Here is a 25,414-nt window from a genome sequence, read left to right as displayed (position 1 = left end):
CCATATCCACATCCTGTATTTATAGTCATAAATGTAACTACTTTCATCCATGGGAGTTGAAACGTTGCTGGACAGGAAGAGGACAGGTCAGGAACAGGACTGAGCTTGGCTCTTCATTTGAATTTGTTCTAATGAAAGTGGGTAAGAAATCCATTCACTGTCCTCACAGCTGTTAAAGCCTTACCCCAAACAGGAACAAAAGCCCATACTGATGACTACTGTGAACAGCAGATATGATCATTAAAATAAAGGCAGTTCTATCTTTTTGTTTGGAGAAGTCCCCAATTTATGCTTTGGAATTAAAAGTATTAAGAAAAAAAGTTACTCCAGCTGAACAGGCAGCAATCACCGAGCAAAGAGCTCTCCAGCTGGTGCTCAAGTTCATGATGAAATAGTGATTTGGGAGGAAAAAAAAAGCTGATACTCAGCATCAGTTTCAGGGGACAGAAGGAATTCTCCCTCCCCCGCCACACACACGGATGCTGTACCTCTTCTGGATCCTGCTGATAACATACGCTCCTGAGGCATTTTCTGTTATCATCACAGACAGCGCAGACATGCTATGCTATTTCCTATAAACACCACAGGGTTCCACACTTTTAATCTGCTTCATATCTTCAAATGCAGTTTACTAATTTGGGGAATTTAATGCAATGTACTTAATTCAAAGGAGGTGTATGAGCATTCTTACTTGTAAGGTGTTATGAGGATGAGTTATTTTATAGAGAAGACCCATGTGAATAGAGCAAAACAATTTTTATTTTTTTTTTCCTCAGCTGCACCCCTCAAGTCTCTAATTCCTGCTAGAATGGATGGAATATGCCCAGGATAATGCCTCTGTTACTATTCAAACCCATTCCTACCTGTGACCATGACAAGACTTGAAGTTCTGCTGCAAAGACAGCTGGCAGCTGAGACAACACGGTCCCGATGCACAGCAGTCTTGTCTCTAGCTCGCAGTCTGTTTCTGCTACAGATACAAATATATTTTTAATATAAAGGAGTGAGTCTGGTCCCTAAAGATTATAGAGGGCAGGAAGAGAGCTTCCTGGATTTCTGGCAACATTTTGAGTCTATGCATTGCTTTATATTACTGTTTGTGCAACAAAAAAGGTCTGACAACAGGACTAGTGATACCTGTAAATTTAAGCACATTTGCATTTGCAGAACTAGGGGCAAAATGTGAAGTTATAAAAATATTGAAAGGGCATCATATTTTTAAAGTAAATCTCCATTTAACCAGGTTTAACTTCATTATCATCCAAATAACATACTCCACTTTCTCTTTTGAAGGAGATGCATTGGTCCCACAGGATTCAGCCATTCTTTTTGAATTACTAAGTATTTCTTTCAGGGCACACAGGGAAAGCCCTGGAACATAAGGAGGAAAACAACTCTCCTATTCAAAGAAAGAACAGCACAAAAGCACAAAAGATGCTCTCACTTTGTGAGTGGCTTTGCTTAAAGCAGGACAGAAACCCAGAATGGCCAAGGAAGGGCTACTGAGTGACAGAGGATGGATAGAAAAGGTGGAAGAGAGGCCTTTGATATCATGGGATGTTGTGATGCCTTTTATCTCCAGTGCTGGGGATGCTCGACTGAGCATTTAAATACATCAACTGCTACTGTACACTGATGTCAGTGTAAATCACTACAGCACAGTAAGCTTTACCATGACATCTACGAGAACAATTTCAAATTCAGTATTAAAACTGCATAGCACCACTAACCTCAGACCCCTGCAGTTTCATTGGTTTTTGACAGGGTTGTACGGATGTAAGCTTAGGTGATGGGTATTTATTACTTTCTCTTCCCAGCTGTGCTGGGTGAGAAGGTTACAGCCCCAAGACCTGCCAGCTTAACTCATCATTCTGCACATCATTTCAGCTGTAAATGGTCTTGGGTTAAATCTCTTTTTGCAGAAAGTTTTTAGGGAGTGACACCCAGAAGCTGAAGAAGAATCAGAAAAAAACTGTGCACCCACATCCATGTGCAGAGTCTGGTCACTCTTCTGAATTTGGAAACTCCTTTGTTGCTACCTGTTATTTCTGATTTTTGCCCAAAATAAAACCAAAATTTACAGACATTGTTTCCCTTTCTAATTGTAAAGAGTTTTATGAAGCATCATGTAACATCTGCAAATTCATGAACCTCATCAACTGACATTACAGGCAGGCACAATAACTGTAAACTCACAAGGGAAAAAATACAAATAAAAGAAAAATCCTAGTATTTTATTGAGTTCCTTTTGAGGAAACACGTTTTTGCCCCCCAATGCTTCCTGTTACTCTGATTAAATCCATTAATTCACTGTAAAGTGAACAGCACTTGAAGCTCCATTGATCAGTGTGATCATTGCCAATATTTTAACATTAGCTTATATGGGGTTAGCATTATTCTTAACTTGATTCTTCAAATGTGCTTTCAAAGGATGAATCGTTACTAAGGGTTTTATTATGCAAAGCCACATGAAAATTATTTTTCAGTGTTTTCCATTATCTCATTGAACTTTCTAGAACAATGTCAGCTGTCATCAGATACTCTGAAAACTAAACTCAAGAGTTTGTATTGCTTTTTGTTACATACACAAATAATGCACAATGGAATCAGATTTTCTCCAATTTGCTAAGAACAGGAGCCTATTATTGAAATTTTAGGTTGGGCACCAGCATAAGGACATAGGAGGGAATATCAGCAAGGATACCCAACAGGACTGAGTTTCCTCTTCTTCACCTGCTATCATCAGATCATTTACTCAGGAACCACTAGAGCTAACCCTTCCAATGGCTAATACCAATGCACCTCACATCCCAGGGACTTTCTTTTCAGTGGCTGAGGAACATATTTGCTGGAGCCCATCAACATCCTGCAACAGAACAACCTCCAGCCTCAAGTCCAACGAGTCTGGCTATGTGATGGATAGGCAGTTAGTTAAGTCTGTGTCAAAGCAGTTGGGGAATACATACACCTTTATAAACATACAATTTTTATTGAGGTTTCCAGTTCACTTACTAGAGCTCAATTCAGTCAGTAGGGCAACTGCTATATGAAATCGAGTCATGGGTCAGCAATCAGAGCTGAATCCACCCTTTGCATACTAAGTACCACTACATTTTGACCAGCAAGTTAACCAGATCAACAGACTTTTGGGCAGCAGACTGACAATTAACTACTGAAGTTCTGGGCCAAAAAATTCCCACTGGTAAAGGACACACTGGTGCTGTCCAGAAGTAGGCTTGGGCTGATGTTTGGTACACACTTAGTTCTGCAAGAAGAGCCTTCCTTGTGCAATCCACAAGTCTTGAAGCCAATGGGTAATGTTATCTTTAACAAGACTTAGACTTTATTTAAATTAACTCCAATTTAGTTAATTTTCCCAGCCATTCAAGATATATTTAATAAGCTTTACATCATCACTGTGTCTTGAAGTAGTGAACATAAGGTTTTGGAGCTGGTGGCTGAAGACCCAAACACCTACGTGCTGATAGGAGAAAGGGTATAGGTTGCAACCCCAGCTCATTCTGGAGTTGCTACTCTATGAGTAGCCTTTGATGGCCATACCTCTGCCATCCCTATTTCTGCTTATTGGACTCTGGCCATCTTGCTACAGCAGGCAAGAAGACTTACCAAATCTCTAATAGTTCTGTTTCTGTAGACTCTACCAGTTATGGTTTAAAAATAAAAACAAACAAAACCCATCACCACCATGTTGGCTAGGACTCTGATTTGGGCAAAACTACTGACTCCATATAAACAGGTTTTGTGACTTTTGATACCAAGTCCCTGTTTCACAGCATTTAAATATATTACTAATTCTAAATATGGTAAAATTGCACCTCCGCCTGTCAAAGAATCCCTCCTGGTAAGTCAACCAGGCCTGCTCCTTCTCCAAGACCGGAACGCTGAAATAAATTACAGCATACCTTCTATCTCCCATCATAACAAGAAGCATAAAATTTCCAGTATGTTATAAAAATATTGGTTACATTGGCTAGTCTTTACATACAGTTAGGACTCAGACAAGACTACTTGCTGCTCTATATCCAAGATACAGCATTAATACTCTCAATTCATGAGTGTTACTGCACAAAATGGTTCAAAATTATGGCACATAATTCTAGAATCACAGAACAATTTAGGTTTGAGGAGACCTTTGGCACTTCCCTGCTCTAACGCCTTGCTCAAAGCAGGGCCAACTTTGAAGATAGATCTGACTGAAGTCAGGACAAGACAGGGCCTTGTCCAGTCAACTCTTGTGTATCTCAGGAAGGATGTGGCCAGCAGGTCGAGACAAGTCATTATTTCCCTCTGCTCAGCACCAGCGAGACTGCACCAGAGTACTGGGTCCAGCACTTTGGGGTCGCCAGTGTAGGGAAGACATTGACAAACTGGAACCAGAAGAACTGGTTTCTCCAAACAGTAGCAACTGTTTTCCTTCAATACCAGTACCACATAAAATCAGTATCAATTTCTGACCAGTCTAGTAAAGACTTTAGCCTTTTTTTGCCATTGGAAAACACTGTTCCTTAAGGGTCTGGGGAATAATTACATTTTGGGGCCAGACATATATTTGCCACTTAAGATAGTCAGTTTCTGGTTGTCCCATTCCAAAATTTGATTTTCCATTAAATTTACATTCCAAAGAGAGTCATTGGATTTTAAAGCTGATGCTCCCAAACAAGTATACCTCTTGCCTTCCATACTGACTTTTACTCCCAAATCCTGACCAAATTTGTATGTTTAGAGCTTCCTGGATGCAGCTTTCAAGTACATGAATTCCTTTTATAAAAATGCAGCACAGGGACACACAATTTGTTTCAGTGTCACAGTCCCCTTTCAAATGCCACAGAGTACTCTTACCATGAATAACTTGTACCTGTCTCAAGGGGATTTTCATAGATATTACAGGAAACAAATCAGCCTTAAGCAATGCCCTTGGGCAACATATGGCATTTTTATTCATTTCTGTACACCTTCAAACTTCTGCTACATGGCATAAGTAATTTATGTGCAACAGCCCCTGTTTCTTTCTCAACATACTAACACTCAGGTACTCAGAATGAAACAGCTGCATGTACCAAATTAACATCAGTTGTACAGCTACATTATATTCAACACAATATATATTTTAGTTTGGAATATTCTGTAGCATCCTCTGTGTGAGAAAAGTAGTACAATATAGCATCACTAAAAATATCTACAAATACACGAATTATACAGTAGAAGGAGCACTAGACCGTGGGTCAGGATGGCCGAGCGGTCTAAGGCGCTGCGTTCAGGTCGCAGTCTCCCCTGGAGGCGTGGGTTCGAATCCCACTTCTGACAACTGCCTTTTGGGGCTGCGGCTGGCCACCCGCGGTGTCGCGTTCCTCAGAGCTCCGTTCTAGGGCCAGTCCTGGGCAATACATTTACCAACGATCCGGATGCAGGAGTCGAATGCACCGTTTGCGAGTTTGCTGACAACACCAAATGGGGAGGTGCTGGTGACTCTCTTGATGCCTTGCATAAGGACCTAGACAGACTGGAGCTTTGAGCTATGATTAATGGAATGGAATTTAACAAGAACAAATGCTGGATTCTGCACCTAGGATAGAGTAACACCAGGCACAAGTATAAACTGGGAGAGGAGGGGCTGGAGAGCAGCCCTGCAGAAAGGGACCTGGGGTGACAGCAGGCGCAGTATGAGTCAGCAGTGTGTCCTGGCAGCCCAGAGGGCAAACCGTGTCCTGAGGTGCATCAAAATCAGCACAACCAGCCCCTCAAAAGAGAGGATTATCCCGCTGTACACAGCGTTGCTGTGGCCTCACCTTGAGTACTGTGTGCAGTTCTGGGCCCCACAATTTAAGAAGGATGTGAAGGTCCCTGAATGCCTCCAGAGCAGGGCAACACAGCTGGGGAAGGGGCTGGAAGGAATGTCCTGTGAGGAGCGGCTAAGGACTTTGGGGCTTGTCTAGTTTGGAGAAAAGGAGGCTGCGGGGCCACCGCATTGCTCTCTGCAGCTTCCTGAAAAGGAAAATGGAGAGGGAGGTGCTGGTCTCTTCTCCCTGGCATCCAGTGATAGGACACATGGGAATGGTTCAAAGCTGCATCAGGGGAGGTTCAGACTTGATATTAGGAAGCATTTCCTTACTGAGAGGGTGGTCAAAAACTGGAACAGGCTTCCTAGAGAGGTGGTTGATGCCCCAAGCCTGTCACTGTTTAAGAGGCATTTGGACAATACCCTTAATAACATGCTTTAACTTCTGGTCAGCCCTGAATTGGTCAGGCAGTTGGACTAGATGATCGTTCTAGGTCCCTTCCCACTAAAATAGTCTATTCTATTCTGTTCTTTTCTATTCTATAAAAATGGAATCTTAAATTAAAATGGGAAATCTAATTGCCTTAGCCTAAAGAAGGGAGCAGTTCAGAATCTAGCCCCCCAAATCTGGTGGAGTTTCTGCTTCCTCCCCACCACCGTGCCTGCACTAGCCCTGCATCTTCCCTGCACTAGCTGTGATGCTGGATGTCAGGTTATATACCTCACTGATGTAGCAAGAAATGTTACTCCCCCGAGCTGGTCTTCTGCTGCTTTAGGGAGTGGGACCCACCTGCCAGGCAATCACCCGGTATGTTGCTTTAGTGGCAAGAGCAGGGGAGTGAGCGGAGGAGAGCATGAGAGGGAGAAGCCAGAACTTCCCTCTCTCCCCCTTTTGCAGAGGTGAGCTGTTATTTTGGCTTCAGATGTTTCCTAAAACTACAGCTTTCATCTCAAAACTACCTTTTTTGGTTTTGCTTTTTTCTTCTTTCAGTTTGCTCTCCCAAATACTTTGGATATTGCATTATGTTCTTGTTTTGTTAAAATTTAAAAACCTCTCAAATGCACATATGAATCGGTAAATGAATTAAATGTGAATTAATATATTAATATTTTTAGTGCCATAAGCTTTGAATGTTAAATGTCCAGTACTGCAAATGCTCAGCAGACATGCAATAATGACCTCTAAACAAACATAGCACTAGATCATTATAAATTTGCAGCTAAAAAAGATGAATTGATGAATTATTTCAGAGGAAGAAACAGACTGAGGGAGTGTTTTATTTATCTGGTATTAACACAGACTCCAACAAAGGTAACTAATGCTTTCCACCTGCAAATGCTACCAACATTCCTTGAATAGAGTTGCTTACCTACCCAAAATACTTATCTACCATACCTTGTGTACAGATTTTCTCCAGAACCTTAACCCATGGGGTGGTATTAACCCATCCATTCTTACTAGGCAAGCAGCACTACAGTCAGTCAACGTATACAGGGATGTTTTGCAGAACATCCTCGCAGAAAACAATGTTAAGATCACCATCTCCTGAACTGTTAATGCTCAATCAGTATTTAATTCCATGTTCCAGGCAGCAATTCTACCAGTATTGGAATTCTGAAAGAAGCATATATGCCTGCTATGAATGCATAGCAAGTCTGGTGTGTTTGGGTCTGCCAGACATACAACAAAATCAATAGGCAGCTGTCTAAAGCAGTAATCCACAACTTAAGTTGCAGGGTGCACAGTTGGCTGGTCTTCCTGTGGGATTCATTTTGGATGAAGCATCCTGGTTGTTTATAGTCTTTTAAGTCCCACCAACACAATTTACAATAGTAGTATATTATCTACCTTATACAGGCATCAATCCAAGTATTATTAGACGTTATTTCATCTAAACTGATAGTGTAGACTCTTCCTAATGTTTGCAGAAAAAACATAACTGCAATAGAGATATACAGAGAGAGAGAGAGATAAAAACCATGAAATAATTTTATGTCACAAGCAAAACAGCAACTTGGAAGTCTAGAACCTCCTTAGCTTCATTTCAGTTATAATGTTAATATTGAGATCATATAAATCAGAATAGATGTACCTACAGTGTTTGAGATGGTTTAAGCATCGTAGAAAACTACTAGTGAGAAGGCATTCACTAAACAGATTATGCATTCAATCACCTATTCAGAACTCTAGCTTTTTTCTACCGTCCCTTCCTGTACTTTAATCCCCACTGAGAGGCTTGCATGGGGGGAGAGAGAGAGAGAGAGAACTGCACAGGGATCCAGCCACCATTCAGATAAGAAAAACCCTAACTCCAATGAAAGTTCAAAATATACTTCAGTGGTCCTAGGATTTCATCCCCTGATTCAAATCTCCATTTTGGACAAGGCTGCACAGGAGCTGCTGGACCTATGAAACAGCAGCAACATAACAGGATGCACAGAGCCACGGGTGAAAAAGTCTGCAGCCATGAACTCTGTATAGCTTGTAGTTAACAGCATTTCCCTTCTCGTAACACATTGTAATGGGTGAATTAGGTATGCAGATGAGATTTCATTTGGATTTTCAATATAATTACACAATAAAAAACAATATGCTGCCAAGTCAACTCTCTCATATTCACAGACTATAATAATGGACAAAAAACAAGAGGGAGAAGGAGGGTTAAATCCAAGGCCATCATAAACAACAAAGACCACAGGATTTCATCAAGAAATCTCTGTAGAAAGTTCAATTACTTGTTCTCTGCAGATCATTTACCCTGAACTAAAGGCCTGCACAGAACAAAAAATCTGCCAAATCCTTTGTTAATATGTTACGTAGGTTATAGTCACTATTAAGAATATGCACCAAATTGTGGCAAAGCACGTGTTAACTGATAGTAATGATTTCTGTGAAGAGAGTCTCTTCCCATAAATTGTCTTTCAGAAACTTTCACAAGACAGACTGGACAGAATCTAGACAGGCATTTGAGGGAAAGAAGAACAATTACTTTTAAAAAAATCTGATTATCAGTATTTATGCTAGCTATTTCATAGTCACATACCAATATCTGCACTCTTTTTATATACAAACTCTTTAGTGAGGCTAGGTTCAAACTCTTCACATGAATATGTTGAGCTCTCTAGCCAATTTAGAATGAAAATAATCATATCAGCTAGACAAGATGTCCAGGCTTAAGTAAGTTCCATTATTAAAGGAAGCACATGATCAACTTTTTCTGAAATTAAAACTGCATACATCTTCACCATTGCTAGTCACAAGGACTCAGACCAAACTCTGAACATTCACATATGCTGCGAATATTTCCTGTGAGAAAATGTCACAAGGCAAGAAGTAGAGAACCACAAGCAGCTCAGAAATCTTTTATGTCTCTGGAGTGGTGCACGAGGGAGTGCTTCTGGTAAATAAGATACAGAGAATGACTTTTCTTTTTTTTTTTTTTTTTTTTTAAAGAAAGAGACTATGCACTTTTTCAAACAAACATATTTCAGGATGCCAATGCAAACAGGAGGTAAAAGCCACAGAAAGATGTTGTGCTTTACCAAAGGAGCAGTTTTCTTTCAGCAAGCCTCTATTAAATACAATCTCTCAATTAATAAGGAATAAGGATTCCCTTATTCCTGTGTGGCAGCTGCAGCCAGAGCTGTACCTGTAAGCAGAGCCCTTACTGACCAGAAGGGAAAGAACAGAGGCCGACCCCAATCCCTATGTGAAACCCCCCTGAAGGGGTTTCACGGAAATAGATAATTTTATGGGCAAGCCAGGCTTCTACCATTACTACCAGTGAACCATCATACATAAGAGGATATTGCCACATAGTATTTTTTCCTTCATAGAAAGTTTTCTCCAGCAAATGAATGGCTGTCGCCAAACTCTTCTCCTCCTGGTTTTATGAATGTTGCCCATGGACTAGAGGAGAATACAGCAAGGCAGAGACCATCTCATTATATGCTCATCACAAAGCATAATAGATACCCAGATCTGATCAGTGCTTATCACTCAGCATGAGTGACTGAACAACTGAAATGGATGGAAACTGCGTCCGGTATTTCTCTCCTGACACCAAATCCACACATCACTTTGAAAAGCATGAGATGAAGTTCAGCCAAGTATATGCTAAGTAGGTGGACACTGAGGGAGTTTTGAGATATCTCATTACTTCTACTGCTCATTAGTGGACAGGACAGTATATTTCCAACACTTTGTGGTCTTCAAAGATTTTTTTTTAAAACAGAAGTAAAAGGAATAATCAGGATACCATGGCTCACCTGCTCCCTTTGTCATTGAAACAAGCCTACACTGGCAGTTCAAAGCATGTCTGAATTTGCGTTTATCTTACTGAGAAACAATCCATTACCAGCAGCTAATGATCTTTTTTGCCCTAATGAATCTACCTTGAAAAGAATCTACCTGGGGCTCCATGCTGTTCACAGTTATTAAAACATGAAAGCTGGACTAACTCTGCTATGGACATTGATGCTTAACTATGATGTCATTAAATGTCAGCTTTATGAAATGGAATCCATTCAGACAGCGCAAGTCTATCCTTATATTAAAGATTATGTATGCAGAAGCTCTTCTCTCAATGCAGGGGTCCTGGGTCTCTACTGGCATAAGCCACACTGCAGAGGTGCAGGCCCAAAGGACAGCTTTGGCATGAGGAAACATGGGTGCCTGGAAAGTGAAAATAATACACAGCTGTTTCTGATAGCATAGAGATGCTCGTGACAGCACAGGCAGAAAGCTACCTGCTGCAAGCCAAGCTTACACGTGCATCTCCTATGGACAGACGTTATCACAGTATGGGGCAGCTTGTTATTCTTTCTGCTGCTAGTGCTTTTCATAACACATGCAAATGATTGAAAAAAACAGTATTTATTTGCAAGGCATGCCTTTCCTGAAGCCAAAGTCTTGCTCCTCTTGCAAAAGTCACATTCCCCTTTGAAAGGTAATGCTCTCTTTTTACTGTGGGCCAATCCACTGGCTCTTTGCTGCTAGGAGTATCCACCCTTACCTCAGAGTGGTAATTTCATACTCGTGTTTAACTGGAACTAATTTATTTTCCTGTTCCTTCAGTGCTGGTGTTAGGCTCTGACAGCTCCAGCTCTCCCCAACACAGCACAGCATTAGTGGATGGTCCCCATCCCTGCTGCACGGCTACAGAGACTCCCCACCAAATCACCCATGTACTTTAATGCCTCCTCAAAGGGGAAGGCCCACAAGCCTTACATCATACAACCTCTAAGAAAACAAAACTAGATGCTTTCCCGCCTTTCTTTCTCATTAACTAAAATGAGGAGCAGAGCTATATTACAGCCTTGTGGCAATGTGCTGGTTTTGGCTGGGATAGAGTTAATTTTCTTCACAGTAGCTACTCTAGGACTGTGTTTTGGATTTGTGCTGAAAACAGTGTTGATAACACAGGGATGTTTCTGTTACTGCTGAGCAGTGCTTGCACAGAGCCAAGGGCTTTTCTGCTCCTCACCCCACCCCACCAGCGAGGAGGCTGGGGGGGCACAAGTTGTTGGGAGGGGACACGGCTGGGACAGCTGACCCCAACTGACCACAGGGATATTCCAGACCATAGGACGTCATGCTCAGCATATAAAGCTGGGGGAAGAAGAAGGAAGGGGGGGATGTTCGGAGTGATGGCGTTTGTCTTCCCAAGTAATTCTTACACGTGATGGAGCCCTGCTTTCCTGGAGATGGCTGAACACCTGCCTGCCCATGGGAAGTGGTGAATGAATTCCTTGTTTTGCTTTGCTTGCATGCACAGCTTTTGCTTTACTGGTTAAACTGTCTTTATCTCAATGAGTTTTCTCATTTTTAGTCTTCGATTCTCTCCCCCATCCTGCTGCAGGGGGGGAGTGAGCAAATGGCTGTGTGGGGCTGAGCTGCCAGCTGGGGTTAAACCACGACAGGCAATCAGCATCGGACAAAGCAGAAGATATCCAAGCAACAGCAGCGTCAAGATTCTTTACTCAGTACCTGGTGTAGGGTTTACTGAATAACAATAATAAAAAATACCTCTGCATTGTCATGTGCAATTTTGCTTACCTCCCTTTTTATATGAGAAACACTTAATTTTCAGGAGACAATATTATAAAAACCAACTGGAATATAATAAATAAACAGCAAATGTCAATAAACCTGCCTCTCTATCTGACTGGTGTCAGTTAAGGTAAAATAAAGATTACAATCTCTGTGTAAGCAAAGTTATATAAGTAGGTGAGTGGGTTTAAAAACAAAACACCTATCTCAGAAAGTTATATTTACCTGTCAAAGCAAGTAAACTACCAGATGAAAGGAAGGCTAAGTCTGAATATGACTAAAGCCTTATTTTTTTCCCCAAAGAGCACAGATTTAGACTTGCTGAAGTCTGCATATTTAAAATACACAATAATAAAGATGAGCTATTGAGTCATCACCAATTATTTTAAGAGCAAATTGTTTATTTATAAAGAAACTGACATTTATAAAGAAAGACAAGAAGGACTCACAGTTGAAGCAGTCTTTGGGGCTTGGAGGGGTTTTTTTTTGTTTTGTTTTTCTAACTTAATTTACTTTGCTTCATTTCCATTTCTAACTTCAGAAGTATCACATTTCAAATCTTTCCTTTTTAGCTTCTCCTATTGTGGCCTTTACAGTTTGTGGCAAACCTTTCACACACCTTAATAAGATGTCATCTGTTAACGTGATAGTCCTATCTATCAAACAGGTGAAACTAAATAAGTGTTATAACAGAAATCAAAGCTGCCCAGCAGTCAAATGTCACAAACACCAATTTGTTTAGCTCTTTGGATAATGTCGGGTCCCCACCAACTGGACTAAATGCAGTTAAAATTAAGAGGAAGCTGTGTTGAGTTTTCATAGAGAAGAGGTGAGCACAGGGCACCAGTCTGCCTTGCGTTTTAGCTGCTGAGCCTCACCAGCAGCCCACGTGGATCACACTGGGGACGCTGGCATTGGACAGGTTTCTAGCATCTCCACCCTGAGTTACAATGCGCATGAGAGAAATACGGCTCAATGTCAGGACTCTCCCTGGGCTGCCCTGCATGGATCGCAGGCACAGCTGCGTTGCTTTACCATCCTCTCCTAAATAACCTCTCCTCCAAAATTAGACTTACTCTTTATCTGCAGTCTAGCCCAGTATCCTCTTAACACGCACAAGAACATCCATGCTGCATCAGACCTATGGTCAGCCTAGCTCAGCATCCTCTGGGATGGTGGCCAAGACCAGCCCTAAGGGAGAAATCAATACAGACAGTGGCAAACAGCAGGGCAAACAGTAGGACAAAGCTTCCCAGCTCCCGGGAATTTGGGGTTCAGAGGCTTCATAATATAGAGGTATTTCTCTGTGTTTCACAGCCTGCAACAGACTTCAGAGTCACTGAGGCTGCTGGGGACCTCTGGGGATCCACCAGTCCATCCTCCTGCTCAGAGCTGGCTCAGCTGCAGCAGACTGCTGAGGGCCATAACCAGTTGGGTTTTTACTATCTCCCAGGATGGAGACCATACAACCTCACGGCAACCTGTTGCAGTGTTTGACCACCTTCACATTAAAAAAAGCTTTTTCTTATGTTTCCTGAAATTTTTAGCATTCACACGCTGCTGCAACAAATTCCAGAGCCTGCCTATGCACTGCCTGAGGAGCCATGAAGAAGCCTGGTATATGGGGTGGGGATTATAATAAGGGCAATGTTTCTCATGTCTCACTACACTCTGCATGGGACCACTGCTCTAACATAATGTGAAGTGATCTTAGAAAGGTTTTAAGACCACAGAAAAGGTCTTAAGACAACAGCATTCATTACTTTTATTGGAATACTCTGAGATACTTCATTTTCCTGGGTTGTGGACTTTCAGTGTGTTGCGCAGTTCTGGACTTTCACCATGTTGTCCATAAGGATTCCTTTCTTTGTCTGTCTTTGTCATGAGCAGTGGAGGCATCTAGCATTGCTCCATAATACCCAGAGAACCAAGGTAATTCTATTTGCAACTAGTTTCTGATAACAAATGCCAAACTGTTTCTCATCTCTCAGATTAGAAAAAGTCAGGCAAAATGCAATGACTTGCCAAAAGGTAAATAACCTTTTGATGGCATCTTCCATTCTTGGAGCTATTCTCATAAATAGCTTTTTTGCTCTTATGATGTATCTGTTGCAATTATTTCTCCCCTTCCCATGAGACTCCCCATCTGCTATACACATCTGAAATGGCATCTTATAATTCATGCTAAGAAAGCAGCCTTATCTATTCAAGACTTCAGATTCACTTTTTCATAAAGATCAGCAGGAATAGAGAAAGATATTAGGAAATCAGACCTAGAATTCTGTGTTCAGAAAATAACCTTGTTCATGTTAAGAAACAGACAAAATAAAAGAGGCTTTAGGGATGAAGGAAGGTTTCATCTGACAGTACACTTTACAGGAGAATATGCATTTAAAATAAGATGAACAGAAGGAGCTGACCAATCACTTGTTATACAGAGGAACAAAAGAGTTTGCCATGATAAGGCTGAAGCCACTGGTGTTGTTCTTTCACTGTGGTTATTTAATGCAAAGAGTATCTTAGAGTTATATTAAAGATGGAAGAACAAATAAGGATAAAAGCTAAGAATGTGTGGTCAACCCCAGCCCCTCATGGAGTTTGTTATGCAGTTTTGGATTAGCTCTTGAGAAAGCTCAATTTCTTCTGGAAGAAAAGTTAAGTGAATAATAAAGCAGGTTTTCTACCTTGGTTGAAACATGGATAAAAGGGTGGAAGTCACACTGTATTGAGGCCATAAAAAGATTACAGAGATTAAGGCAAATACAGTATGACATAACAAGTCCTGTACACACCTGGGTTGGCCCTTTTGGCTTTGCTATAATGCAGATAGAAGAATGAATCATACACCAAACATTATCCAAAATAAATCATGCACCATATCTAGTGGTAAATGAATTATCCCTGCTTCTCAGAACTGCTCTTTTCATAAAGAGTCACCTCTCTAGAGAGTCTGAAGAGAACTGAGTGAATTTTCTTCCTGTAACTGTAAGAACCAGGAAAGAGTGCTAAAATTCCCATGTAAGAAGTTCAATTTCAACAGCTAGAATTTTAATATGGCTACCTAAGATTTGCTATAAAAATTATACTTGTATTAACAATGAATTTTTGGATGTTTATAAGCTTAGAAACTGTTACAGAAATGAGAAATCAAAAACATTGGCTGTAGGCAAACCAGCTTCCAGTGTTGTTCTGATAATTACAACTAGGGAGCTTAATGAAATCCAGCATATCAGATTAGTTTCACAAACCCTACACCTCTTGACTTGAACTACCATGACATCCTCCAACAAGTATGGAGCAAATGGATTAGATCTGCAGACTAATTTTATAGTCTTCCCTTCAGACTGATTTTCTTGTACTTTCTGGCAATATTTAAGAAAATATTTTCCAACTAATGGAAAGTCATTTAGTGCTCTCACCAAATTACTCCTCAATGAGTCTGGAGCAGATACACTTTCTCTCTCCCAAGTGCCTTTGATTTCTTCTCTGTACACACAGGCATGCACTTAATTAAAACTTTCCATCGAAGTGGCATTAGCTAGACACACAAGGCAAACCAAGTTTCTCTTGGGCTTCCTGCCAGAAAGCCAGCAGTGCTGATGCCTTCTTTCATTTACTTTAAAGTGTCAGCAAAACAGGCAATTTATGACCACATAAACACAGAGCCAACAACCTATGACCACTATCTGTGGCAATACAGCACAGACGTAGCCATTTAGTGCGTCCCAATCCCTTGAACTGGTTCATGTTGCGGAATGTGGAATCAGAACACACTTTACTAAGTGTTTTCTGTAACACCATAATAAAATAAATCACCAGTATGAGTGTTTAAAAAGGTGTCAGGGAGCAGCAGGAACAAATCCCATTAGCAGACAATGGGATTTGTGCAGATATCTACTATTTACCACGTTGAAAATTTAACCCCGGGGCTTTATACATACAAGCAGGATGCAGGCATATCACATTGTGAAATGAGGTTTGGTTTTTATCAGGATATTGGGATTTTTATTAGGAAAGAAAGATACAGGGAGAAAAGCCTTTTGCTCTGATATAGTATTATGATTGTGGGCAGGGATTTTAAAACGCATCCAGAGAAAGGGAGACATCTGATAAATCATGTAATTGCCAGAAGCATTTGAAAAAGTCTGTAGGACATGACAACAGCTCTCATTATGTGGTTCCAGTTCTGCTTCAGAAGGTTTCAGAGATCTATCTGGCAAGCAACCCCCGAGAGAAAATGTATTTCTGACCACCAGTGTAGCTATTCTTACATGTGAAAGATGCAGTAGAATCTAGGCGATGCCACTTAGCTCTATTAGGTGCTGATTGTCACGCATGCCTTTCACATTTAAGTTTAAATTAAACTAGAGTGGTTTTAAATTGAGACTAGGTTTCATCTGAGGCAGCACTGATAACTCTATAACCTACAGACTTCATTTCCTAAAAATAAGAGAAATCTTACAAAGTTATTTTTACAGCCAGAATCTAACAGGAGCAGTTCTGCTAAGACTGGAAACATACCAACAACTGGAGATATCTGCAGGGCGCTGAGGCCCAAGCTCAGCACGAAATCTGAGTATGAGGAAAAGTTCATCATTGTCTGGGAAATATCTTCATGCTTTCTTGTGCAAGAAGAAATGACTGAACTGGGGCATGAACACCTTCAGCTGACTTCATCATTCAGCAAGACTGACTGACCTTCAGTTTACACCTTGGCATATTTTTCTTCCAAATGCATTTCCTGAAAAGCAAAATGAAACATTTTCCTCATCCTGCATACTCTTGGTAAAGAGTATTGTGAAAAAATTCAGGTGAAGTCCTGACTTCTAGAATAAGAGCAAAAGAATTTCACTGACTTCAGAAATGCCAGAGTTCTGCCCTTCAGCAGGATCTTGAACAGAGTGTAGCAGGGAATACATCCCTGTACAATGAAGAGGCCAGCCACATACATGACATATCTTAAGGGTCTTGCTCAGAAACTGTGCCTCCTGAACCTTCTAAAGCATAAGGGAACAGGAAACATGACCAGAAAGGTGTCTGCAGTTTTGCTCACACATTAATTGCTTGAGAAGTAAATAAACACACTAGCATTCCAATGCAAAGAAAAACAAATAAAAAAATCCAGTCACTGAGATGTTATGTCCTCTTTGTAATCTCAAGTGCCAGCCACTTGTGAAGAAGGATCTTATAGTATTGAAGGTTATAACTGAAGTGCAAGTGTGATCCTGTAATTAAAGAATCTGCAGGCAATAATCACGACACCTAAAAATACTGCAAGATACAGCAAAGAAACTCAATAGGAGAATGAAATAATTCTGAGTATTAGAGCTACAGCATGAAGTTGGTGTAGAAATGGGGATGACTCTCTCTAACAAAAAGATGCACACAGGTTGGCTGGTTAGATCATGCAAGTGCCTTTCAAAGTCTCTACACGAGGCGGAGTAGAGCCTTATTGTAAAATAGACTTCTCTAAAAATATAATTAAGAAAACGTTAATCACTTAAGATAAATTTAAACAGACTTAAATTTCTTTTATATTTCCATTTGTAAAAACATAGATTATATCCAAACATTACTTCACATCTTATAATTAAGGATGCAGTTGCTTGAGGCAATTTTTTAAAAGCTGTTCACCATAGCTTAAATTCTTTGTGATTTTATTTTTATTTATAGGAAGCCAAATTTTTATTAGATGGACTGGTAAACTAAAAATATGTATTTTCTATATTTTGTTATACAGGCAACCATTTTATTTGAGCTTAAGCTCCAGTATATGAACACTGATTGGGCTTTTTACATTGTACTGGTTCTGGCTGGGACGGAGTTAATTTTCTTCATAGCAGCCTGTATGGTGCTGTGTTTTGGATTTGTGATTAAAACAGTGTTGATAACACATCAGTGTTTTGGCTATTGCTTACACAGTGTCAAGTCCTTCTTTGTTTCCCACTCTGTCCCCCTGTCTTGTGTGTCCCATCCCCCCTGCCCTCCCCCAAGTAGGCTGGGGGGTGGGCAAGAAGCTGGCAGGACACACTGCCGGGGCAGCTGACCAGAAATGACCAAAGAGATATTCCACACCTATACGATGTTGTGCTCAGCAATAAAAGCTGAAGAAAAGGAGGAGGAAGGGGGGACACTTGTGGTTATGGCATTTTCCTTCTAAAGTAACTGTTATGTGTGTTGAGGCCCTGCTTTCCAGAAAGTGGTTAAACATCTGCCTGCCAATGGGAAGCAGTGAACGAATTCCTTATTTTCTTTTGTGCACTTTTGCTTCACCTATTACTCTGTTTTTATCTTGATGCACAAATCTTCTTACCTTCCTTCTCTTTTCTCCCCATCCCATGGGACAGTGGAGTGAGGGAGTGGCTGTGTGGGTGTTTGGTTGTTGGCTGAGGTGAACCCACCACATAATCTGTATCATCTTACTACTTCATTAGTTAAACATTGTTACTTTGGGGTTTAATTTCATTATTACCAGAGGAACTAAAAAAGATCATAATCCTCTTCCATCCAGTAGGAGGAGTAATATTCAGAGAAGTGAGACTCAAAGAAGCTAACAGAGGATAAGGTTTCAAGAAGTGTATGTTTAAGGCAGCTACCATGTTGCAGAGGCCCAAATGCAGTGTCCTGGATGGACTTGGTCACAAGGAGATCATTAAGAATTTTGGTGAACTGAGTCCAAGCGGGTGAACTGAGTGCAAGAGGCAGAAGATGCACAGTACATGCTCGGACAAGATAGAGACAGAAAACAGGAAACTGGGCACAAAGGCATCAGAGAAAAGTAGTGTGTGGCAAATACCAAATCCAATGAAAAGAGGAAAACTAAGCAGATGCAAGACTTGACAGAGGAAACACCTGACAAAGATAAATTGCCAATCTACAGGGAAGCTCAAGTTCTGCTGTACGGTTAAGTTCTAGAGCTACAAACACATGAAGCTGTGAAGAAACACAGAGAACTTGGTCCCTTACATCCTGAATCAGTTAGAACTGGGGTAGTGCAAACATTTAAGGTGAAGAAGAAAAATCTTCCCTGCTGCTATCTGATGTGAGCAAGCAATCATTCATAACTGGATCAACATGCTCAGGTCCACGTCCTCTCCTTCTTGCTTACCCACACCTAGAACTAATGCTGCTGAGAGAAGCCATGGGTTATCAGAAGAGAGCCTCACTCCATGTTGAAAGGATGAATACTGCAAGAGAGAGACCTTGTATGCACTGAAGGCTTGAAAACCCCATCTGAAAAGTTATGTGGCCTATTAATAAATCTGAGCTCTCATTAAGCATAGCACAGGCTGGAAAAAATGGCCAGGTGGGTAAAAGTGAAAAAAAACATTGAAAACCAAGAAACAGTCGGTATAGGGTGTTACACATTCTGTTGCCCTATATACATCTGTATACTAGACTGTGTCTGTTCTGGTTGAATTAGAAACCAAGTCCCACAGCTGTCTTATCATTTTGCATGATTCAGCCTCCAGGCCCCAAAACAATAAAACAGTGCAAGATATTGGAAGTTCATATTTGGGGAATGGTAGTAAGTTTAAATGAGTCCATGTCAATAGGTATTATTTTGCAGTTCACTACCATAACAAAGTTCAGCAGTAAGAAATTTAATTCCATAACACAGCAGAAGAGACAAAGCATGTTAAAGCTTCATTCAAATAGTGTTACTTCCAATTAAAAAGCAAAAGAAAGGGGATAGTAAGCACCATGTGAATTTAGGTCAAACCAGATAATTATTTTTGTACACTTACAAATCCCAAAGAAAAGAACTTTGACATATAATCTTAGTGTTCAGTAATGGACACAGTTTCGTGGCCATCCACTGGCCATACTTTAAAACCCAGCAGAGGTATCAGAACAAACACACGAACGGTCCAGGACTAATGCCAATAAAAACCATGAAATTTAGAAACCATGTGTAAGTATAACCTTTCTGCAGCTAAGGGGAAAGAAGAAACTAGGCTTATATTATCTTGAAAACACTACAGTCTGTTCATATCAGGAGCTTATAAATTATCACTAGCTCCTTAACTTTCTAATCAAAACCAGATATAAAAATAGGAAGTCAGTAACTGTCAGTGACTAAAAAGCTGATGTGTCTTCCTGAATCTCTTCACCCTCCTTCTATACCAGTCACATTACTTGCCCAACTCAGCTATCATCTAAGATTATAAACATGCCAATATAAGTAGACACTGGAAGAAAGGTTTGTTTTTCTACTTAGCACAGGACTCAAATTGCTGCTGACAGACCTGGCTAAAAAAAATTTACTATGACTTTCCAAGGTGGCTGTTTGGAATATAATTTGGAAAGAAAACTATTTGCCTCCAGAAACAACTGCTGTGCTACAAAAGTCTTGGACCACTGGCCGAGTCTGCCAGCACTGCCATTCATGCAACCTGGCCATCCACCACGAAGCACCAAACTAGCCCTTGGCACATAAGAGAAGTTACCAGCTGCATTAGCCACCAGCGCCTCAGCCTGGAGTCACACCCTGTAAATAAAATGCTCTTCACAAAGACCACCACAATAAAAATAAACCCTGAGTTCACAACAGGGCGATCAGGCTGCCTGGAGATCAGAGTCCTTTCCTCTTTTTGTTTGCCTTTTCTTTCTTTCCTCCAAAATAGTTTGAATTAAACCTGGTAACACTAGCCCTCAACAGCCTAAGCGCTGGCAACAGATCAGACAAGCTCTAGCTGCTCTCTTACCTCTACGGACCTTCTTGAGGTTCAAACCAATGGAGGGGGAAGGAGACACCACGCACTTACGGCAGGAGACAACTCAGACAGACTTGGACATGGCAGCTGACTTCTAATTAGCCAGAGATACTAGTGGTAGTCTGCACTTCACAGGACCAAGGTGGTATCCTCCACAAGCCCAATTCAAACATATGCCACATGCCAGGCTCCTCAAAAAAAGGACAAATGGATGCAGCTCCAGAAATGGAGCTGTATTGCATATACGCTTAAGCGAATGTCCTCATACTTCTCAGCTCCTGCTTCTCACAATTGCTTCCTTCAGTCTCCTAAACTCATTTTGGGACCAAATGGCTGGGCACTGGGGGTTAGATTTGTCACTTAAGCCATCTTTTGAAGCGCTCTGATCTAGGCTAGAGAAGGAAAAGAGAACTGGGCATGCCATCCAGGAGAAATACTCTCCAGCTGCGTGGACATAGTTTAAATGAGTTATACAACATAAGGTTTCCAAACTGAAGAACATATATAACCATAGGTTAGAGTACCCCTGAACATCATGATGCCAGTGGTAGGTAGATAGTCAGACGGAGTTTACTGCAGATCCTGAGGATGTGCTAATTTGGGGCCTATCTTCGCAGAGCAACTTCCACACATAAAATTGGTTCCCACAAAATAAAAATCCCTTCTCTAAAGCCATTTACATACTTTTCCCTTCCACAGGAGGACAATCATATCGGCAATTGCTCTTGCAAGACTGAGATAAGTACACAACATGAATAATACAACACATCAGAAACTCATTGGTATACATACTCAGTGCTAGCGTCTATTGTAGATTTAATTAATTGGAGAAAATTAACACGATAGAGAAAAAGATGAGAGCAGAATACAAGACAACACAGAGAAATCACAATAGTTCAGTATTTAAAAGCATGGGATCAGCTCTCAAATTAAACTGAAATCAAGAGGAATTCACCTCTGTTAGAGATGTCAGTTCACATTAACAATACAGCTTCTTTTAAAGCAGCTGAGAAATATCTTCCTCACATACAAATTTTGCCAAAGCTGTTCTGATAGGACAGTCACTTTTATCAACTTCATTATTCAGTCCATTCAACAGGGATTAACCACTAAAAATAAACTTTGTATGCAAAATCAAGAGAAAGGTATAAATAAAAAAAAAAGGAGCTGAAATACTATATACCTGATAATTTCCAAAGATCTGGTGGCAAGAGATAATCCAACTTATGAATCAGAGTTTTGTAATTTTGTTAAATGTTTTGTGGAGATTATAATTAGCAAGGTATTATTAGAACTAATTAAAAACTAATTTTACAAGAAAATAAACCTTAAATCATCCTCTCCTATAGAAAAATAGCTTTGTTCCTCATGGTATTTCCAAGTAAATACAGTATTTCTTTTTAGGAAGAGAATTAATGTATCAAACCAAGATTTTGAAAACCTCCCGATATTAGGCAGTCTATTTGTAGCAGTTTATAACCTTTGAAAATGATCAATAAAACCTCAAGATTTTCTTGTTCGCAATTAACAGTCCTCTCTGAGAATTAAATTCAAAATGCACTGCAATTGGGAGAACAAAATACTTGACAAGTACTCAATCACTGCCTAACTAAAATATGGTACCAATCTCAAGAATACTCGATGTAATTTCCCAGTTTACACACAGGAGGCTACTATTATGGAAGTCCCCTCTGCCTCATTCCCTCCCGGAAGCAGGAAATCCTTTATTGATTGCAAGTGGTTCAAAACAGCCTGCGTAAAGTGAGAAATAGCAGAACACAGTACAGTGGAGAGGCAAAGAACTTCTGTTCCCCAGATGTGCCTTTTTTCATAAAACCTCTTGTTTGCAGACATGAAAGAGAATTTCATATTGTCTGTAATATTCCTTATGAGGAATTTTCATTTGCATAGTAAACAAGATTCAACCTGGGAGAAAAAAAGATAAAGGAAATTTCAAGGCTACCAATCGAACACAACTCTTCATCTTGCCATTACTTTAAAATGCTAAGAGAAGATAAAGTGACTATCCTGAGAGTAAAAAAATGTTTAGATCAGCCCAGAAGGAGTTCATATGGGGTAGTATTAAACAGTGGTGAAAATAACTAACCCACCTGAATATAATTTAATATGATAATTTGTTTCACTTTGCAGAATGTCTTTGGTTAACTTGAGTGTTAATATTCTGCAGAGGCAATCAATTAAAAGCAGAAATCCTCAAATGGGAAGTTTGCAATTCTATTACTGTACCCTCAGCAACAGTTATCTTAAGCTCATCATACTGACAAAACAACAGATTCTGTACTTGCCTAAAAATAAGACCAAAGTTTCCTTTTCCTGAAAAGTTACCATAAAAACGTACTGCATTTGTACCTTGTATACCAGGTAACAGAATCTGGAGACGATGCCAATACGACTTCAGACAGACGCAAAATATCCCGTTGAATTTGTTGCCATGTGAGGCAGCAGTGCCCATGGTTGCAGGAGCACAAGGGACTGGGCAGCCCCTGGTAGCACCCTGACTCAGGCGAGGCTGCAGCTCACGCTGAACCCTTCCGCAACTGGTGTGGGACCTGATGCCTCAGAAACCCAAGCTGCTTTTTCTTATTATTTGCCACCCCTGATTCCTGCAGGCACGCAAGATGCTGCTTCATATGTGCTACTTCTTAAGGGCAAAGTAGCCTCTCCTCTTCCCAACAATTCAGAAGAGATGAGCTACTTCTCCAGGTACCAGATTAAAGGTGGTCTGCCACTGCACGGGGCAAACGTTTCACTAGGCTGCCATGCGACTGGGGCACAAGTGTTAAGTCATTGACTAGCTTGTACTAAAAACCTAAAAGCCTACCAACAAGCAAAAAAAAATAAAAATCAGGGAGTTCACACAGGGGAGGAATGCTCTATAGTATCTTTGCTCCACAGAGAGATCACGCTTTCCTGCAGAAGACCCATAGGTGCAGAAGCTGGTACCTGGCAAGGTGCCTCAGGTGCCGCAATGGTTTGTGTGGCTGCAGGAACTGTGGGGGAAGCAAAGCCATGCTGTCTGCTGACGGATACAGGAGCAGAACCACACTACCTCATGCTTAAGAGGAACACTTAAAAGAGCACAGGAAGTAGAGAGCATGGATTCAAAAACGTTGATTTTTGAGACATTTTGGGGTATGGCATTGAATCATGCAGAATAAGAGATGGAGATTACCTTATATTCAGTATGGACACCCTAAAATGGCAAAAAAGAACCTATCTTACACTGGAGCTTTTTTGTCCTGGTGTTACTTTTCACACTCAGAAAGCAGGAGGGATGCCCTCCAGCCCTAGTACAATGTCTTCTTTGGCAGTCTTGCTGTGACCCATTATGCCTTGGGGATACTATTTGCCTTTGTACTACATGGCCTGTATGCCGCATGCCTATCAATTAAAGTAGACCAGAGCTGTACAGCACAGAAAAACCAATCAATATAATAGAAAGGGCAATATATCTAGCTGATGTATTTTGTATAACAATACATTTGGAAAATGTAAAATTTTCAGATTAGAGTCACAACAGCCATACTATTTTTTGGAGATGAAAAGCATAACAACAAAGGTGAAAACTGACCTCTTAGTGCCAAACATAATGGTGTGGGCTTCTTTCACATTTATGAATGCACTGCTCTGCAAAGGCTGTTTCTGTTTACCTGGATGAGAAGAAAGAGAGAGATTTTTAGATCGAGCAACTCAGGACCTTGATTTTAATGTCCTGAAAAATAAATACATTAGCAAACATCTTTCAGTGCAACTTCACAGAATACCTGGCAATTTTATAGAAATACAAAGGTTAGGAAAACAATGTAAAGGTTAACAAACACAAGATAAAAGTTAAAAAACCTAAGATCAAATCCTACTGGTAGGGCTTAAACCTGAGGTTGTTAGAGCAGTCACTCAACAAAAGAGTTAAGTATAATGCTATATGGTAGTGCAACATCTAAAAGCCCTTGCCTCTGATAGGGGAATTCACATGCCCAACTGAAATTCAGGTGCCTCAAAGCAACTAAACAACATCTTCCTGAAATGCCAGTCTCAACACGGCTATATAAATTTACATCTTAATTGCATTTTGATGCTCAATTTGTTGAATGACTACCTTAGTAAATTAGTCACTTTTCCAGAAAGAAACCATTAATATAAATAAGAAATTCCCTGGAGTGGGCCTACTAAGTATGGACCTCAGGAAACATTATTATTTGAACAAAAAGGAATTCCAACTTTCATATAAAAAATAAAAATATGAAAATATTATAGAATAATAGAATAATTAGGTCGGAAGGAACTGCCTAGTCCAACCCACAGCTCAAAGCAGGTGTAATCAGATCAGGTTGCTCAGGGATATGTCCAGTTGAGTCTTGAACACCACAACCTCTCTGGGGAACCAGTTCCAGTACTTCACCACCATCATGATAAAAACATTTTTCCTAATACCTAATGAGAATTTTCCATGTTACACCTTGTGTCCACTGCCTCTTATCATATCACTATATACCTTCGAGAAAGATCTAGCTCTACCTCCTCTATATCCTCGACTCAGGTACTCGTTGACAGCACTAAGGTCTCCTCTTGGCATATCTGCTAAGGCTGAGTTGATCCAGCTCTCTCAGCTTCGGGTCATATCCCATTTGCTCCAGTCCCCTGACCACCTCCTTTGGTCTCCATAAGTCAACATCCTTCTTGTTGTGGGGAGCCCAAAACTGGACATGGCACTCCACAGTCAGTCTCACAAATGCCAAATAGAGGGGAAGGATCTTTCCCTGACCTGCTGGCTATACTCTTACGCATGCAGCCAAGAGATGCAGGTGACTTTCTTTGCTGTAAGGGCAC

General features: G+C 40.6%; 1 protein-coding gene and 1 non-coding gene across 5 annotated transcripts in view; one reads left to right on the top strand and one right to left on the bottom strand.

Annotated features, from left to right (window-relative positions):
- Positions 1 to 25,414, bottom strand: part of OXR1 (oxidation resistance 1) — a 299,313-nt gene that overhangs the window by 232,333 nt on the left and 41,566 nt on the right. For 3 of the 4 annotated variants that reach the window (XM_075023813.1, XM_075023806.1, XM_075023807.1), the window contains one exon: positions 24,159 to 24,237. In XM_075023813.1, the coding sequence (XP_074879914.1) occupies positions 24,159 to 24,175 (17 nt within the window). In that variant the 5' untranslated portion in view covers positions 24,176 to 24,237. Of the gene's footprint in view, positions 1 to 23,759; positions 23,781 to 24,158; positions 24,238 to 25,414 lie in introns of all 4 variants that reach the window. The other variant, XM_075023810.1, reaches the window with a different exon arrangement.
- On the top strand, positions 5,243 to 5,325 carry TRNAL-CAG (transfer RNA leucine (anticodon CAG)). Its single transcript has one exon. It is a non-coding gene; the product is annotated as a tRNA-Leu (tRNA).

Source organism: Buteo buteo, chromosome 3 (genome assembly GCF_964188355.1).
Source record: "Buteo buteo chromosome 3, bButBut1.hap1.1, whole genome shotgun sequence".
NCBI classification, from domain to species: domain Eukaryota; kingdom Metazoa; phylum Chordata; class Aves; order Accipitriformes; family Accipitridae; genus Buteo; species Buteo buteo.
This window is presented reverse-complemented; position numbering and strand designations above follow the sequence as displayed.